The sequence below is a fragment of the Cyprinus carpio genome, chromosome B18, assembly GCF_018340385.1.
Source record: "Cyprinus carpio isolate SPL01 chromosome B18, ASM1834038v1, whole genome shotgun sequence".
In the NCBI taxonomy this organism is placed as follows: domain Eukaryota; kingdom Metazoa; phylum Chordata; class Actinopteri; order Cypriniformes; family Cyprinidae; genus Cyprinus; species Cyprinus carpio.
In genome coordinates this window covers 13,093,606-13,112,694 of record NC_056614.1, presented here as the reverse complement: position 1 = coordinate 13,112,694, position 19,089 = coordinate 13,093,606, and the positions used below count along the sequence as shown (strand labels likewise).

Sequence of the window (19,089 nt, the reverse complement as noted above, 5' to 3'; positions counted from 1 at the left end):
TTTTTATTTATTCCTGTGATGGAAAAGCTGAATTTTCTCAAGTCTTCAGTGCCACATGATCCTTCAGAAATCATTCTAATATGCTGATTTGCTGCTCAAAAATATTTCTTATCAAAGTTAAACACATTTGTGCTGCTTTTTTGTGGAAACCATGATGCAGTTTTTTTAGGAGTCTGTGATGAGTAGAATAGAAAAACCATTTATTTGGGAAAAAAACATTATTAGTAACATTATAAACGTGTTTACTTTCACTTTTGATCATATTTGCATACTTGTTAAACAAAATTAATTAGTAAGATGAATTTCTTTCCAATATATTTTGTTTGTTAGTTTTTGTTGTTGTTGTTGTTGTTGTTTTGTTTTTTTTTTTTTTTTTTTGTAAAGTTGTAAAGCCACTACTGTGCTTAAATGAAACATAAAAATACATTATCTCTAAACCAATGCAACTATTTATTGTACTTTATAAATATATTTAGAGGCAAAAAAATCATAATTTACTAAATCACTAAACACAGAGACATTTTTAATAATAAATTATGTCTAAAAAAAAAAATCTTTAATTAATGACTGGTCTCCCGAATTAATCTGGTTTCTCCCAAGGCTTTATCTCTCTCTTACATGTGAATTATTATCAGCTGTTCTGATGGCACCCATTCACTGCAGACGATCCATTGATGAGCAAGTGATGTAATGCTAAATTTCTCCAAATCTGTTCCAATGAATCTACATCTCAGCTGGCTTGGGGTGTGATCAATTTTAAGCGAATTTGCATTTTTGGGTAAACAGTTCGTTTAAATGATCGTTGAAAAAAAAATTATTTCAATAATCCTGAATTTAATTACACATTGTACAGTGTAAATATTTTTAATGTTAATTTAAAAAAAAATCTTTAAAAACCTGAATAGACTACAAATTGTTGCAACATAAACAACTCTTTTATGAGATACATTGCTCATTATTATTATTACTATTTTCTAAAGGTAGAGTGCTAATGTGGACATCTGTACAGTTTGCTATTCTTCTGCACAGCTATAACTGCAGTTATCTCATATTTCCAGCCTACTATGTCTGTGATGGTTTAATTGCAATGTTTTGTTGCATAACATGAACATCTGTCAAGAGCTGACTGACTGATACTATTATAATGAAGACAAGGAAATTGCCATGCCCTTTCTTTTGTATGTATTCACTTCATACAAATGTAAAAAACTGATTTCAGAATGATAATGGAGCTCAAATGTGGCCGAGCAGCACCTCTAGATTACACTTAGGGACATAAAATAATGTAAATGTTTGCTCCAAAAACCAAGTATCAACCCAAAATCAATCTTGTCCCAAGTCATTTTAGGATTTTTAGTAATGAACCACACCCAAAGTAATAAATTGTTTTGTTTTTAGTTTACTCATCTCTAGTAGTCTCTTTTTATAATGTAGTTAATGACCCATTATTCATTTTATAAAAAAACAACAACAATGAAAAGAAGAACAACGTATAGTCATGTGAAGATAATGAAATACATGGTTCCATGTATATGCACTTATTAAAAACATTTGATATGACTGGGAACATTTTTTTTGTATATAAAGTGGAAACATAAAATCTGTCAGCAAAGGAAAACCTCCCCATGTCAAGTGGAAAGAGAAATTTAGGTGAGAAACTGATCTTTAGACAGTACCGTACAGACACACAATGAGTCGAAAACCTGTTCAGCAAGTGTGTTCTTGCAATACATTTCAATTTGTCACATTTCAAAGAGGGAAGGCAATCTCTGCCAAATTCTTCAAAGGTGTAGGGACCTCCTCCACCCGCTGCAACAAGCCAAGGCAAGCTGACCAGAGAAGAGACTGCACCCTTCCCAGAAAGACCTGAGAGAATGAACGCCGGCGAATCTTAAACCACACAGAGCATGAAGTTATCAAGGTGTTTCTCTTTCTCTTTTGCATAAGCATTGGTATCCTGTAAGCCTGCTATCCAAGTTAATAACTGAATTGGAAAACTGACTGTGATTAGCGTAACACATCAACCAGCGTTCTGTCGAAGAAAACTGAAAGCTGGGGTTCTTCCAAAAAAGTCACGTTTGTTACCAAACAACAAAAATTGCTCAAGTAGAATTGCTTTTTTATTTTATAAATGATGAAGGCACACTTATTACCTCTTTAAAAGTGCCTTATGGGTGGATTTTAAATATAAAGTCGCTTGTAAACTTTGCACAAATTTTATAATAAATAAATCATTTAATAAATAAAAATTATGCATACCTCAATGTTCTAGTTTTAATATTTTGTAGAGTCAACTTTTCCATCGATAGCAGCTTCAGTCTTTTACAATAACTTTGCAGACAGAACTTTGTTCACCAGAATATTCAGGTCAATGTGACTAAGCAAAGACATGAACATATTTTAGGTCATTTACTACCAAGCTTCAGTTTTATCTGTATTTACCAGTATTTCCTCATATTTTGCACCATCCATTCCTATCTGTTTACAGCAAGATGCTCAGACCCTGTCAACCACCACAGCAGAGACCTGCTGGTTTGAGTGCCACAGAATGGCAAGCTCCACCATAGCTCCATCTGAACACAAAATCACATTTTTATTCATATATATTTTTAACTTTTTGGGCAAATTTCAGGTGTACTTCCACAGTCATTTCTGCTTAATGGCTTTTCATGTGCAGCCTTACAAGCCAGTTTTGTGGGAGAACATTTTATTGTTTACTCCTTTGTATTTTCATCAGAATAATCATCATTCATTATTTGACGGCCAACCGTTTTAACGTTTTGTTTTTTGGGGGGGGTGGCTCCATGAAGCTTCCACTTCCTGAAGCTACGCTCAAACCCTATTTGTAACCTTTTCAAGTTAAGTCACCTTTATACAATACAGATCGTCTCCATGCAGCTTCACAAGAATAAACAGGACATTAACAGAAACCAGTGAAGCAAACTTAAGCAAATACAAGACACATTCAAATTCTGCTGTGAAGCAGTTCTAATCAGTGTTGATGTGGCAAAATTCATCACATTTGGAACAATGATGATTAAGCAATAAAGTAGTTCTATAGATGACAGCAGTATCATCATTCAGATCAATTACGTTTAAGTTTTGTTTTCACCTGATAGTGTCAGTGCGTCAAAACCAATAATATTACAGAATAAGTAAAAAAGTAATTTAAGTTTAAATGCTTTAATGATGGATTTGTTTCTTACAAACATGCAGCTTCTAACTTAAATAAGACGTTAACTGATGGACTGGAGTCATTTGGATTACTTATGGATTATTGTGATGTTTTTATCAGCTGTTTGGACTCTCATTCTGATGGCACCCATTCACTGCCGAGTATTCATTGGTGAGCAAGTGACGTAATGCTAAATTGCTCCATATCTGTTCCGATTAAACATATTCATTGAAATCTTGGATGTCCTGAGGGTGAGTACTATTTATTTAAGGTTGGTAAAGGAGTGTAAGAGAAAAAATATTATGTTTTTTTTTTAATAATTTGACAGTATAATTTTAAATAATGACCAAAATGAATTACGATTAATCAGTAAAATGTTTAATAACTAGATAGTTTCATCTGTCATTGACCTATAGAGGGCGCACAAACGCTCCCATTTCCATTCAGACGAGGATTATGGAAGCATTTCCACTGCTATCTTCATTACCCACATTATCACGGGGATTATTAACAAAACAAATAAGCTGTCTCATCTTAAAAGATGAAAGATAGGGAATTACCCCATTTATGACAGGTGATCTAAAAGATGGGAGGAGAATTTTAAAAACATTTACATTTTCAATATATTTTTTTTTATGTAGGGCCTACTGTTTCACAATCCTACACCACTGACAAATAATTTTGTTCAGTAACACTTACGTTTCTTGTTTAATACTGATGTCAACAATTGTCGCAGGCTCAAAGATAATTGTCACAGGCTCAACGATGTTGGGACATGTTGACTAAATGATGGAGTTACCCTCAGGACAGCTAAGTGGGTGGTCTCCCCCAGGGTTGGGCAGGGTAACCCCCAGAACAAACTTCAAATACTGCCTCAGTCATTTCAGGATATTTACCGCTCTTTAATGAGCTTACACACACACACACACACACACAGGAAAATCACATTAAGGAATATTTTCATAGACAGCAACTTATTTGGAGTATCATGTCAAGTCACAATTACTGTTGCGAACCTTCAAATACTGTGGTAAAATAAAAGAGACTGAAGGATTTTGCACTGAAAACTTGATCAGAATTTCACATTGTGGAGGAAACCAGGGAGAATTTTGTTTAAACATCGGTAACAGTGGATTTTTGCTCAATACCTATGTCACACAATTGGATATAATATTTCCATATCTGTCTGCTACAAAATAAAGCTGAATAAAATCTACCGTTTATCACTACACTGTATAAATTAATGTTAAATGCAAAAACAACCTACCCCTTTACACTACTGTAACTTGTTATAGTAATCATTGACATTTTAAAATGAGCTTTGGTAATCAAATTTAATTGTACAAAAATCATTGTAGTTATAGCCCTACCGTCATCTACCACCACTCTCATTTCACTTTCAAAATGAAAAAAAAAAAAAAAAAAGAGTCTTCAAAAGGTCACATTAGGAGGGTGATGGTCCAGTAATGATTTCACACCATTCACAAATGATGGTGTTACAACTAACAGCTCCCTGGTCTCCCCTGCATTCACTTCATGATCACTAGAGTTTAATACGGAGATAATTCAGAGCAGAATAAATAACAAGGCATTGACAAAAACACACACATAATGTGGTTAATTATATATGGCTTGTGTTAGGGCTGGATATTGGTTGGCTGGTTAAAAGAGAAAAGTACAAAGTAACTTTTTTTTAATCCATTCATCATGCCCTTACAGTTCCCGCAGAGGATTAAAAGGGGTTCATAATCAGTCACTCAATGTTAAATGTATGGGAAAAGAGCTGGGCTCAGTCTTGACAAAATGATTTCTCAATGGCCCGGGAAGGCTCATTTACATAACAATTATGGGAACTGCATGGAACTACTTTTCTGCAGCTTTCTACATAATGAAAGACAATTTATTTCTTTATTCATAAAGAAGCGAGTGCTTGAACTTCACTGGTGTGTTTTTGTATAATGAGATTTCTTCCGTGGTGAGTGACACTTCATGGCATAAATATGAATGAAAAATTGTGACACCATCTATAAAAACCCACAGATCAGCTTTGAATGACCACAATTTTTATAAAGTAAATAAATGTATTAGCTTGAAGTAAATTATAATATAGATATATACGACCCTAATAGATATTTAGACACTCTATTAATCATTCTTAAAACACTAATGCTTGAAATATAAATATTTATGGGCTCTATACATGGGGCCCCGCGCAGAAGAAAATCGTGTAGCTTTTAAAGGCTCTTGCTTAAGCCCCGCCTCTCTGAGTCAGCGGTCACATGACTCATAAAGTTTGATGTCCTGCCCAAACTTTCAGAAGTTGAGAGAAGAAAAAAAGTTGGTTAGGTTTGTGAGAGGCTGTGATTTTCAATGCGCAGTACAGTCATTGCCAATGTCTGCGTTAGAGGAGCCGTAAACTTTGGGGAAAGTCACACGGCCAGCGCTTTTAAAGAGTTCAGATACTTCAGAAGAAGTTTAAACGAGAAAGTTTAGTAGATATGCGCGTTTCCACATTTAGTGGGGTGTTCTCGGGAAGCAGAAAAACAGCGTTGCCTACTTTTTTCGCAAGGCTTGGATAATTAATAAAGCCGACGGACAGAAAACAGCTTTGAGCTGTTTGGATTTAATCTTTTGGCTTTTTATGGTTGCAGCCAATTTTCCCGTTTCCACCAATTCATCAGTCGGATAGAAAGAAGAGCTAGGTTTTATCTGGAGTCATGGATCCGAGCCAGCACAACCCTCCTGCCGGCCACCAGATCGTCCATGTTCGGGGAGACTCCGAGACCGATCTGGAGGCTCTTTTCAACGCTGTGATGAACCCGAAAAACACCATCACTCCCCCCTCCGTGCCGATGAGGATGAGAAAGCTGCCAGACTCATTCTTCAAGCCGCCAGAGCCAAAGTCCCACTCCAGACAAGTAAGAGGCCACCCCCACAGAAACCACAAACTATTTCCACAAAATTTCCCTGCGCCTGACACTGCAAATGGCGCGAGGGGCCACGACTTTTCAGCTTCTCCAGTCTCTGCTGATTATAACGTTTAGTGTGCAACTCTGGCAATGTAGATTTGTTATTGCATGAGCAGAAGACAGTAGCCTAAGCATTGCATTAGGGGAAAAAATACAGTGAAAAAAGGCTAAGTAAATAATAAAGTGCTTAAGCGGACGTATGTCCTTATGCAGAGTATAAAGAAAGATCATAATAATAATAATAATGTGTCAAACGTAATTTATAACAAACAGAAATTATAATAAAAATGAATAGAAATGTCATAACACAAAAGTTACAATTCATTAGAAATGTATTATTCTTAAACTCCTACCAACTATTGCACAGGAAAAATAGCTGAACTGAAAGTTACCGCTCGGAAAGTAACTAGTTACGCTGCAACAAATAAGCAAACAAACAAGTTTGATCAAATACAGAAGAAAAGAGTTGTGTCTCTCTTATATTCACCACTAGAACTAGTTGAAGTTGAAAAAGGGGTACCACTGTGGCCGTGCTAACGTAAAGTGATGGTAATACATGGTACTTTGTCATATCATTCTGTACTCTTTGTATTTTGATACTTTTAGTGGGTGCAAATGTCTTGACCGACAGTACAAAGTCATTCACTAGCTGCATGCACTCTCACAAGATAAGATTTATTTCCAGGGTTCATTTCAGCTGATGATAGATGAACATTAGCTACACTTCATCCAGCGCTTTTTTGTTGTTGTTGTTCTGTGTTATATAAAACATTTTGTTACTGTTTTACGAGGTGAAACCTTTCTAAACGATTCGGTTCATGAGTGAGCTATTGGAGTGATTTAGACTGAATCGCGAAAAGATTCAGACCATTTGCAAACCCGTTTATACAGTTCATTCAAAAGAACCGACTCAAACGAGTGAATCTCTAGCGATGCGGGGTAGCGCTAGTTGTGTTATTCTAAACAGCCGAAAGAAAACACAGACCTATACGACTTCATTCCTGAAATATGCTTTTCAGTGTTTTGTTCATTGCAACTGGCTTTCACTTTTAATGCTTTATCTTTTATTTTATATAAGAATGGCGATAAGCGGTTTATAAACAATATGAGGTTTATATTAATTAGTTTCCGGCACTTGTTCCATGAGCGAAGATACTTAAAATATGTCATCTTTTAAAGCTTAATTAAAAAAGAAAAGAAAGAAAGAATAAAAAGTTGTCAACAAAAGTAACCGTGTTTTCTCCTGTTTGGAATCAGATCTCGCGCATGCGCACGTTAAGTTCTGCTGAAAACTTGCCCCAGGACAGCCCGTTTCCAACTTAGCTCCTCCTAAAGTCTGCAGCCTAGGCCACATCCGTTTCTTAACTTTTTGTTATTATAAAAAGGAGCTGATAAAACTAATGAAAGCAACACTCAGTTATGATTCAAAAGGACAACAGTGTCCTTGTGTAAATTTAATCATTTGGGATTTACGTTTCCATGTATGGTGTTTTATCAGCGTCGGCGCTGTGGTGGGGCATTCGAGGGCCGTGCCCCCCCTAGCGGTCATTGATGCCCCTCCTACAGGCCATGGCGTGGCCCAAAAAAAATATCCCTTTTAGTTATTATTTTAATATTAAATGTTCAAAACTGTAACTTAAATTAATTCAAATAAAAAAGAATGGGGAAAATGCATAATTTTGGTTGTGCATGGCACGTTAATAGGCTTCGTCATGGTGAATGCTTATTGGTCGCCGCGGTAAACTTGTTACATTTGATTTGCAGCATGCGCGCAAAAAAATCCATTTCAAGTTGAAGAACATTTGTCCGTCTATATTATAGACAAATGTTAGCAGCTAATTTTAAAAATTTCTAAAAAAAAAAAAAAAGATTTTAGACCTCCGCAGCCTCGTCAATCAGTAGACTTAGATACGGCCACGACCACCAGTACCATGGTCTATGAGAGCCGAGCTGGCGCTTTTTCTGCAAATGCTAGCTCCGGACACCCGCCAAAAGATTTAATACGCAGACATTTGTGTGATGATGTCCAATTCGTTTTTGAAAGAAAAAAGCCTTACTTTTTCAGAAACATCTATACGAAAAACTTTGTCTAATGGGGACATTTTTTTTGCCGGTTTTTTCAAGAGCTTCAAACTGATTCAGTGTTTTATTTTTGTCGTCGTAATTTGTTGTAATTATTTAAGTATAAAAAATATATTGCTATTTATTGTAGGCCTATTTTATGTTTTTTTATTTAGCCTATATTTATATTATTATTTTCTGTCCTGTTCTGTTGTTTAGCTATGGTTCTGGGGCCGGGTTTCCCGATAACGATGTAGCCTAGCCTATCTTAGCTCTTAAAAGCGCTCTCTACATGCAAGGTTATAAACATTAGCCGCAATTCCTCGCGCGTTTCCCAGAAATGTAGGCTACTGAACTCGAACGCCGAGAATAGGCTACTACGTGCTACTTGAGTCGCTGTCCATTCGCAAAGTGCTGAACTAGGCTATACTAACCTTATATGGAATCGGAACGTTTTAACTAACAATCGTCATCTGTTGTGTATTAGTAATAAAGACAGGTAAAAATAAAAAATAAAAAAAATTATATAATGACATTCTTGTAATAATAAAAAACTCCATAGTCACGGGGAAGAAGAAGAGGCGGGAACCGGCGAACATTTAAATAAAACTTTAATAACCAAATAAAGATAAAACAGCGCGACAGCCCCTCACGGGGCGACTGCCTTCGACAAACACAAAATAAAGCCCAGGCCTGGTCCTCTCTCGTCCTTCACTGTCGTCGCTCCTCTTTTTGTATCCTCCCAATCTCCTCCGTGGGAATCGAGACCGTGAGTGGAGCAGGTGTCGCTCATTTCCCAATCACTCCACCGGCCTCACTCCGTTCCCACGGCTCGGCTCTCGGCCCCGCCCCCACTCGTCACAATTTTATATAGATAGATCATTGGAGCTAACATTCTAGGGTAGAATGTCATTCTATATAGATCATTGGAGCTAACTGACTCTTGCCGTATCCGGTCGGCAAAACAGCAAATTACAGCCCTGTCTTCTGTTCCTCTTTTAGATAAAAAACCCAAGTCTAAATCGTTCATTGTCTTCTATATAGATCTTTCAGATTTAGGTCTGGATTTCCATGCTACTATGATGTTGCCAATGCGTCTAAAAATATTTATCAAATGACAGTGCCCCCCCGCCGATGATCCAATGCCCCTCCAGTAGATCTGCTCTGACGCCGACTCTGTGTTTTATTCATGTCGGAAATACGTTATTATTATCCTATTATCCTTTGACTTTCCCTGTATTAACTGGAAAAGAAATTACTCATTTCCCATACAGAGTTCACATAGTTCACAAAGAATGATTTACAGTAACAATTTTTACAGGTGGAGGACTTGAGACTTATGGCATCGAGAAAACAGATTTGTTACATATGAGATGAAAGAAAACAAAAAGCATAAGAAACAATGCTTTAACAATTTCATTGTAAGATTAATCATAATTGATGAATGTATCCATGCATTGTAACCCTAGTTTCTCTCATCATTTCAGGAGAAGTACAAGAGGAAAACTTAGTACAAATATTTAGTATATGACCTTCACAATGGGGCATCTTTGAGTTACATAGGCTGAGAATCATATGTGTGCATTTATGTGACGTCATCCGTGTTTTGAATAATTAAGGTTTAGACATAAGGCTCTTTCCTATTTAAGAGACTTATTGCCTTTTTGCTTTAAATCTAATCCTAATCTAAATGTCTTCTTTATGCTAAAGATAATCCTCTATCCCTGTACAGGCCAGCACGGATGCAGGTACTGCTGGTACCCTCACGCCCCAGCACGTCAGGGCACACTCCTCACCCGCCTCCCTGCAGCTGGGTGCAGTTTCTCCTGGCACACTGAGCAGCATGGTTCCATCAAACGCCCCACCTCAGCACCTCCGCCAGTCTTCTTACGAAATACCTGATGATGTGCCGCTGCCCCCAGGCTGGGAGATGGCCAAGACCCCTTCAGGCCAGAGATACTTCCTAAAGTGAGTTGTTAACGTTGTCATGCGTGATATCACATTTATGTCAACATGGTTTTGTGCTCTTTGCATGTCTTTTAAATTGATAAGGCATTGTTGACCTTCAGAATGGGGTCAAGATTGCAGTGCTCACAGTCATTTTAGCTCACATTGTACACTACAGTCTTCTGGCTCATACCTGTCACTAACTGAAATTCCATTAAAGATAAAGTTTAGACTCCTGATTTTTCAACAGTATTGCAAGACACTGAGAGTGCACCATTTCTTGTTTGCGTTTGGGATCCCATAGAGCTTTTGGACCCAAAAATGGTGGTGTGTGACGTAAAGCTTGCAAGCTGATAGTTACATTAAGAAAATGACTTTGGTTTTTATTTAAATGTGCAGATGAAGGCTCTTTTTAATCAAAACTTCCAATAAGGAGTCTTTTTTTTCCAGCTGGTTTATATATTTTAGTCTTTGCTAGTGTGTTAGCCTGTGTGCCAAGGTTTCTTTCTCTGTGTGTGCGTGTGTGTGGGTACTTAGTGCTTCTGTGGATTGGGTTTCAGAGGGGAACAAAGGCCCAGTGTAGCAACATAGAACGAGTGGAGGACGGGCCGGCCTGGTAAACTCATCTGCCTGTCCACAGGACACAAGCTGCACACAGGAGGAGTTAAAAAGGCAGATTTAAGGAGTACATTGTGTCTTTTTGATAAGTCCTATTCAAGTTGTCACTATTTATTTAATAGCTGCTATATTAGGACTGAATTTTTGAATGCAAAGTTTCTGGGATGTCTGGAACAGTGACCCTCTGACCAATCGCTTCTAGACAAACATGATTAGCCTCCAATTTACTATGATAAAACAGAGAGCTTTTTAAAACAGATGTTTAGAAGAGGAACATCTGGAGAACATCTGCTTCATTTGGACCAGATCTCCAGGAACTGTGCAAAAGGGGTTTGAGGGACAGGAAGGGGAAAACGCCATTTGTGTAGACAACTCACAAGACCAAGGCTAATGTTTTGGAAATGTCGCAACTGCTAATGCATCCAACAATGAGGACGCCTAATCCTTAAGACTCGGCTCCAAATTTAGTCTGGTAGTTCTCGTTCTTCTTCAACGAAAAAAATGAAGGAAGTTTTAAGCAAACATAGAGACTGCTACCTTTTCGAGTGGCCTGTGTGTGGGCACCGTTTGATCTTCACCCCGTCTCTGTCACTGCTGAAATGCACAAATGAACATCTCTTGTCTGACAACCCCCTCCTTTTTAACTTCTCTTTGTTTGGGGTTTTAGAGAAATGCAGCCTCATTTTATTCAACGTCTTATTGTTGTCAAACCCTTGCTTTGTTTGTGAATATCTTTCCCACAGGAAGTTGGCATGGTTTGTCAACAATTCTTAATTTTTTGTAGTGAGCATATCACTAGCTTGGTTTCCATCACCCTGCTTTTATGCACATTTTGAAGTATCGCATCAGAATCGAGTGATGGAAACACTGAATTTGTGTGCACTCCTAAGTACGTGCCTGATTCAGGGCCAGTGAATCTCGAACATATTTTTGAGTGTTATGAGTATTGTTGGTTCTAAGACTTCTAAGACTAACTTAAAATGTGTCTCACATTTGGTTCCATTGGTTTGTACATTTTATGTAAACTCCAAAGATTCTGATTCATGTCAGATGAAACCGAAACCTGTTTTTAAGCATCATGAGCATTCTTTCCGAGAGATTTTGTTGAGTCAAAAATAGTCCAACTTAAAATATGACATTTTGTTCCATTTGCTTTGTAAGTCTTATGAAAACTCTTAAGAGCGAGTCTGATTCAGGTCAGATGAATCTGAAACCAGCCTAATTATACAGTGCTTCTTTTAGACCAACTAGCTGAGTTTTGCGGTTCCCTATGCTACATTGTCAAGTGCTGACAGCTTGATATCCATTGTTATTCTGGTCTAGTATAGATTAAAGGGATAGTTCACCCAAAAATGAAATTTCTTTCATCATTTGCTCACCCTCCACTTGTTCCAAACCTGTGTGAGTTTATTTATTCTGTTAAACACATAAGATATTTTGAAGAATGTTTGTAATCAAACAGTTGATGGTAGCCATTGACTTCAATAGTATTTTTTCTATACTATGGAAGTGATTTGGTAAATACAGAATAATTTACCAGATGCATAAAATGTCGACTAATTCCGATTCCTTACGACTCCCATTGCACATAAAAAGTGTAATTTGAATCTAGAAACACTGAAGGCTTCAGGAAGCTTGTCCTGGAAAACAAACACACTCCTATTTATAATCAGGCCCTCTTCAGATGAGGGGTGGTGAGAGGGCTGTGAGCCAACCTGTTTGAAACTATAACAAGCTCACATTTCTTTCTGCATGTGCACGACCCTCACACAAGTTGTTTTCTCCTAAGACCAGAGATTTCATTAGAGAGCATATCTGTTACCACTCATTTTGGTTGCAGATAAGCAGACGGAGGTTTGCGAAGTATCCCGATGGCTCTCGCTTTGGCCACATGTGATTGACACAGTTAAGGGAAGTCTGACAAGCAGCCTGGTTTCCGTTTCGGCATGAATGAAAGCACAGTTTGTGAATCTGCTCAGTAGAGATACAGTAGTGAGAGAGAGCATGAGCGGGTTGCTTTATTTATCCAGTGACACTCATGTGACCTGGTCAGATATAGACAAACAAACAAGACTCTGAACACACAGTGAAAGATCTATTAAAACTAGTTAGATTTAGGCTTTGAATGGTTACACTGTAACCTTTTTGTCCTGTGTTTAGTTCAGCCTTTGCTCAGGCCTCAGTGGTGTCCCGTGACACTTTGATAGCGGGAAGAAAATGACAGGAAACTTAAAGCTATCAGAAGTCGTAATTAATCTGCAACACCCAGTCATTTGAAGACTGTTTCAACGCCGCCTCAAAAGCCCAGGATTATAGGGAACTAGTTCTGTGGCGCTTCCAGATGCTAGTTGTGGATCTTCCTGAGAATGCAGGAAAATAAGTAAACTATAATTTGACTTAAAGTTGACTATAAGTTGGGTCAAAATTACACTAGCTGGAGAGAGAGAAGAAAGAACAAATGGATAATTTGCAATGGTGTATAAGTCCTATTTTATTATTACATTAAGAAGTAATGTAAAGTACTCCACAGCACAACAAATCCTTTAAATTTAGCTGGGCTTAGAACAGAACAAAATTATCATCTTAACAAACTAAATTATAAATGGTATGTCTACACAAATAGTTTTTAAAGGAAACAAAATGTTTGTGCTTTATGCATGTTTTATGTGCTTTGGAATACAAGTCGCACCACTTTTCAAATTATTAAACAAAAACAATGTAGCATATTCAGGAAAATATGCTACGTTGTTAAGCGTGTTGTTATTCCGGTCAGCGGGGTGATTTATACAGACTTCTAGCTAATTATTATAACATTTATGAATTTACAGATTCATTATTTACATTTTATGAATCTGCTAAATACTGATTTATTTTGCATAAATTGTTGAATAAATCTGGTTCTTTACAACTCTCTTTGCACACTGAGTGTGTAGATTTGATTAGAATTACTGGAGGTTAAAAGAAGTTGTTGCCTAGTCTTTTTTTTAACTTCCTAGGTCTGTCTCTGTCTCCTGTTTTTCCTCCTTGTCTTCCTGCTTTCGTTATTAACCCTGTGGATGACAGAAGTGGGAAAGGTCAACATGATGTGTTGACCTCCTCTCTTTCCCTTTTTCTCCAACAGTTTACTGTGAGCTTTGATTTATAATAGACTCGGACCGAGGGAAAGGGGGGCTCAGGGCGGTTGAGGGTCATCTTGTTTAGTTCTCGCCTGCCTGTTTTTTTGGGATCTCAGGAAGGGGTGGGGGGTAAAGTTCACAGGGCACTAACACTGAGACCAGGGTCATAAACTAATGAAGGATTCTAATTTGGAGAATGTGGCCAAATAGAGGGGCTAATCAGTGTTTCCGTTGTCTTATTAAAGCCAGGACTCAGTTGTGGGGGGGGAGGCCAGACCTAGCCGAGAAGGACCCCCAGGGATGTGGAACCCGAACTATCACAGGGATAAGACCCTGTGATGGGAACCACCATTACCCCTCCACCCACTTCAGAACATACTGCTTTTAATTACTATACAAAAGGTGTGTCTCTGAGTCTTTCCTGAAGGCAAAACTCAGTTGCACATACATGCATTTAGACTTATGTTTGTCACACATATCTTTCTTGTTGCTGAATATGCCTGATAATGTAATTTTAAAATATTTAAAATAACTTTAATAGGAACTACCATTTGGGTGTGGAGTTAAAGGACGTGACCCGTCGTAATAGTGTGAGGGGACCCGGTGGTAATGGTAAAAGCATGGTGTTAAGTGATTTAATGAGCACTCTATAGTTTTCGCAACTTACTCTACCACTAGATCGGTGTGGCCTCAAGGTCCGTAGACTTAAAATGGCCCCCTTGTTTCCTTCCTGCTGTCTGCTCCCTCCATGGGATTTTCTTGGTTTGGGTAAGAGGTGATCATGATTGGAAAAACTGGAAAATCACAAGGACACATGATGCCAGGGCTTCCCTTGAATGTATATCATTAAGACTCTTTCATCATGTTAGAGATGCATGATATATTGCTATCATACATTTTTGTAAATTTCCTACTGTAAATATATCAAAACGTAACTTTTGATTAGGGATATGCATTGCTAAGAACTTCATTTGGACAACTTTAAAGGCGATTTTCTCAATATTTCGATGTTTTTGCACCCTCAGATTTAAGATTATCAAATAGTTGTATCTCGGTCATAAATTGTCCTATCATATCAAACCATACATCCATGGAAAGTGTATTTATTCAACTTTCAGATGATGTATAAATCTCAATTCACCCTTATGACTGGATTTGTGGTCCAGGGTCACTTATGAATATATTAATAACTTTGGTTTGTGTCCATCAGGAGGATATAAATAAAATCCAAACAAATCAGATAAACTATATAATAATAAATCTATACAGATTGCTCCTTGCTGAAAACAGTATTAGTACTCAAAAGTTATTTTTGCAAGTTTAATATTTAATATTTTAGTAGCACTGGTTTAATATTGGCACTTCAGTAGAAACAAACAGGAAAATGTTTTTTTTTTTTCCTCTGAAGAAAGCATGTGTATTAGGAGCAAGTGACACACGTGCAAGCTTTTGTCCTAGCTGTAGTAGTATTGTAGTGCAATGGTGCTGCTCCTGGAAACGTTACATGTCCAGACACACACTGCTAGCTCAGACAGTCTTTGTTATTGAGTGCTGCAGTCTTCTGGGGTGGCCTGTTTTCTTTGCATTTTCCTCACACACACAAACTCTGTTTTTCTGCAGCCAGTTGGGAAAATATTTGCTTTTCTGCCTTTTTCTCCTTTCTGAAAGGAGGCATAGGCTAAATTCACATCCGTCTCAATTTCAAAACGGGTTTTACAGGCAAAATATAGATGTGACAAGATTATGAGGAGTTTTGTGTTCATGTGATTGTAACTTTATTTTCCGCCACTCCTGTCTGTGTTTAAATACGCTCATCGGGAGGCTCCGTGTGAATCACGCTGTGTTGAACTGCACCCTTGTATGTGTGAGTTTGGAGCAGGCGTGTTGTGTACTGCTTTTGGTCGTCTCTTTGATGGCGGATGAACGGTTTAGCCATCTGGGTCAGGCCTCTCTTCCCAGCTCCATTTGTAGCACATTTGTGTGGAGGACGAGTAAAGGGAGTGAAAGTTTGCGATTGCAAATGTGATCAACATCACAGGGAGAGGCTGTCGTCCTCACAAACCCAGACCAAAATCATACTTTTGTTTCATGCATGATCAAGGCCTGGAGTCGGGCAGTGTAATGCTGGTGAATACTGTGTGATGAAATGTGTGAATCAGTAGAGATTTTGTTATATCATTAATAAAACAGTATTGTATTGTATTGGTCAAAGAATCCTGAAACTTCATTTAATATGTATTAAAATAGAGAATAATGTATTTTAATTGCAATAAGATTTCACAATATTTTACAACTGTGTTATTTTCGCTTAAATAAAATACACTAAAATATTTTCAAAACTCTGACCCCAACATTTTGACAGTAGGGAATATTATTGTTGTTATGATTTATCATAGATAATATAATTGTTCATATAATATACAGCATTTTGGTCATACACCCCTTGTTTAGTTTTAACTCACGTTTGAGCCTAAATTGACTTCTGAACTCGTTGTACTTTACGACATGAGCAGAAGACCCATTTAGACCCATTTCCTGGTTTAAGTCATTTGTTCGATTACAGTGGCCTCGTTTTTGTAATGTTTAGTTTCCCAGGTCAGGGTGGATTCATTTCTCAGCTCATCTAGTGTGAAGCATTTACTTTGAGCAAATGTGTGTTTGTCAAGCTTGGGCTTTATTGACCACGCACAAACAAGCCCCTTTCCTGTTAAAGTGTCATCTGTGAGTGTGTGTGTGTGTGTGTGTGTACATATAGAAAGCAGAGTTAGCCAGACCAGTGTTTACCCAGTCCTGATGTAACACCTTTGCCCCAGACATCAATGCTCCTACTGTCACTACGGAACAAACTGCCTCAAAAAGAACCACTGCCTATGTATTCAGACCAACGTCTAGTTCAAAAAGCTCTTTACATTTACGAAATAGCACAGGGAGTGTGTTGAATGTGTTACATTCAGCTTCATGCTGTTTTGCTTTCCCATTAGCAGCAGTTTAATGGTACGTTTTCATTAAAAAGAAAAATATAAATGATTTAAATGTTAAAATATAGCTTGCCTACCCCTTCTGAGAACTTCATAGCTAGGGTTGGGAACCGAGAACCGGTTCTTGTTCAGAACCGGTTCTGTTCTTTGAAAAGAATCGGAACTGTAAGCAATTTCTAAGTTTATTGATAGTGTAAAAACATCAACTTTAAAGCACATGCTGATTGATGGACTAGCATTACTCAACATTACTTACTACCTCCCAGCAACACTACATTCAATGAAGGTAAAATAGTAAAAAAAAACATAATAATAGGTCATTTAAATGGAACCGGAATCTGAAAATTTCTAACAATACCCAACCCTACTTCACATTCACTTTGGATTCTATGAAGATCCGTATACTGTAATATATGTTGAATTTTGACATTGCCAACTTTTAAATTAAATTGACAGTAAGTAATAAACAGTATTGAGCATTGAGAGGTTGAGTATTGTGCATTTTTCCTTACCCCTATTTTTTAATAATGGTTTAATGATTTTAATGGAACAGGAACCATTAGGCAGAACCGGAACCGGAAAATGTCTAACAATTCCCAACTCTATTCATAGCCTTTACCCAAGTTTCTCTCTAGTTTCTCTCTCCCTCTTGCTCTCTCTGCCTCTGTTAATTCGCTGCTTTGTCCGCTGACTCCTGTGATATGAGCCCTCCTTCAAAGAGGAACTTAAATCCGGCCAGAGGTCAGCAGGTCGCTCAATAATCTCTCCTGATGATGTCCTGCTGACGGAAGCTCAGTCACTCAACCACCCGTCCTGATGCACGCTCGCCCGCTCGGCCGAAACTGAGGTCTGATGTCCTCTTTCTTTCCTGACTAGCAGCATTCAGTCAGTCATTCATAATGGCGGCCTCTCTTTGGCATCATTAGATGCTGTGTGTTATGCTAAGCTAATATACAGAATCCTTTACAGGTCATTATTTTAACAGTGTTTACTAGTAATAGACAGATGCACTACTGTTCAAAAGTTAAATGAAATTATTTATGAAATATTATTACAGTTTAAAATAACTGTTTTCTATTTTAATATATTATGAAATGTAATTTATTCCTGTCATTGCAAAGCTTAATTTTCAGCAGCCATTACTCCATTATTGATAATTCAGAAAAGCACTCCATCTTTTTACATAGTCAAATGATTTTTCAGAAAGAATTATAATATGCATTTCTTGTTACTATCAATGTGAAAACTTTTGAATGTCTGATATGGAGTCACTCATTACTTTTATGTACTATATTGTATTATGTATAACCAACAGGTAATTCTATAAGTAATAAATGATAATATTTTCATTGTTTAAAAAAAAAAAATTACTGAGCACTTATTTAAAAGAATATTCTGTTACACTTTGTTACAGTGTAATTATACATTTAAGTACTGAGTAATATTAATTAACTACATGTACTTACTGTATGGTTGGGGTTAGGATTAGGGTTTGGTTTAGGCTTACTTGCGTGTAATTATGCATCATTTATTGTTATTATAATAGTAAGTACATGTAACATGTAACAAGGACACCTTAAAATAAAGTGTTACTGAATATTCATATGAAATACAACAAAGCCCTTACCTGCAACATCTGTGCAATTATGTCAAATATTACGGAAAATGATCTCAGTTTGTCCCTCAACTTAAAAAACAAAAATGAACAAAAATGTGAATTAATGCACCTACACAATGTTTTTCAGTGGTAAACAGATGCTGTTTATGGAGCTTTCGTCGTATTTTATCTGAAATATGCCTCCAACCACTAAATTCTCAGGTCAAAGTAAGTATAATGCTAATTTTGGACAAAGACAGAGAATGGGGAATGCCGTCTTGGCACTTTTTGCTATTTTGAATACAGCTCATCCAGTATGCACCATATTTCAAGGTCAAATATTTGTTATTTCTTAGGCAAAGTGGAAAACATGCAGTGCTGGCGAAGTCGAGTGCAACTGTGAGAAGCATTCATCGCTGCACCTCAAGCTCTGCTGTGTTATAAATAACTGCAGCACAATAAACAGGGCCCTGATAATTGGGCCATCAATCATGTCGAGCTCTTGGGAGGGTCTAGCCCCAGTGCCGTGAGCTCGCTAACCTCCCCTCTCTACCTACCACCACCACCACCACCTCCTCCTCGAGCGCTCTCTGGTTTCATGAGCAGTGATAACAGCAGGAGAAGAAAT

General features: G+C 37.5%; 1 protein-coding gene across 2 annotated transcripts in view; it reads left to right on the top strand.

The window, feature by feature from the left end:
• The first annotated feature begins 5,477 nt into the window (after positions 1-5,477).
• The window catches only part of LOC109073035 (transcriptional coactivator YAP1-like), a 31,795-nt gene continuing 18,183 nt past the window's right edge, over positions 5,478-19,089 (top strand). For both annotated transcript variants that reach the window (XM_042743906.1, XM_042743905.1), the window contains exons 1-2: positions 5,478-6,093; positions 9,938-10,173. In XM_042743906.1, the coding sequence (XP_042599840.1) occupies positions 5,893-6,093; positions 9,938-10,173 (437 nt within the window). In that variant the 5' untranslated portion in view covers positions 5,478-5,892. The remainder of the gene's footprint in view (positions 6,094-9,937; positions 10,174-19,089) is intronic.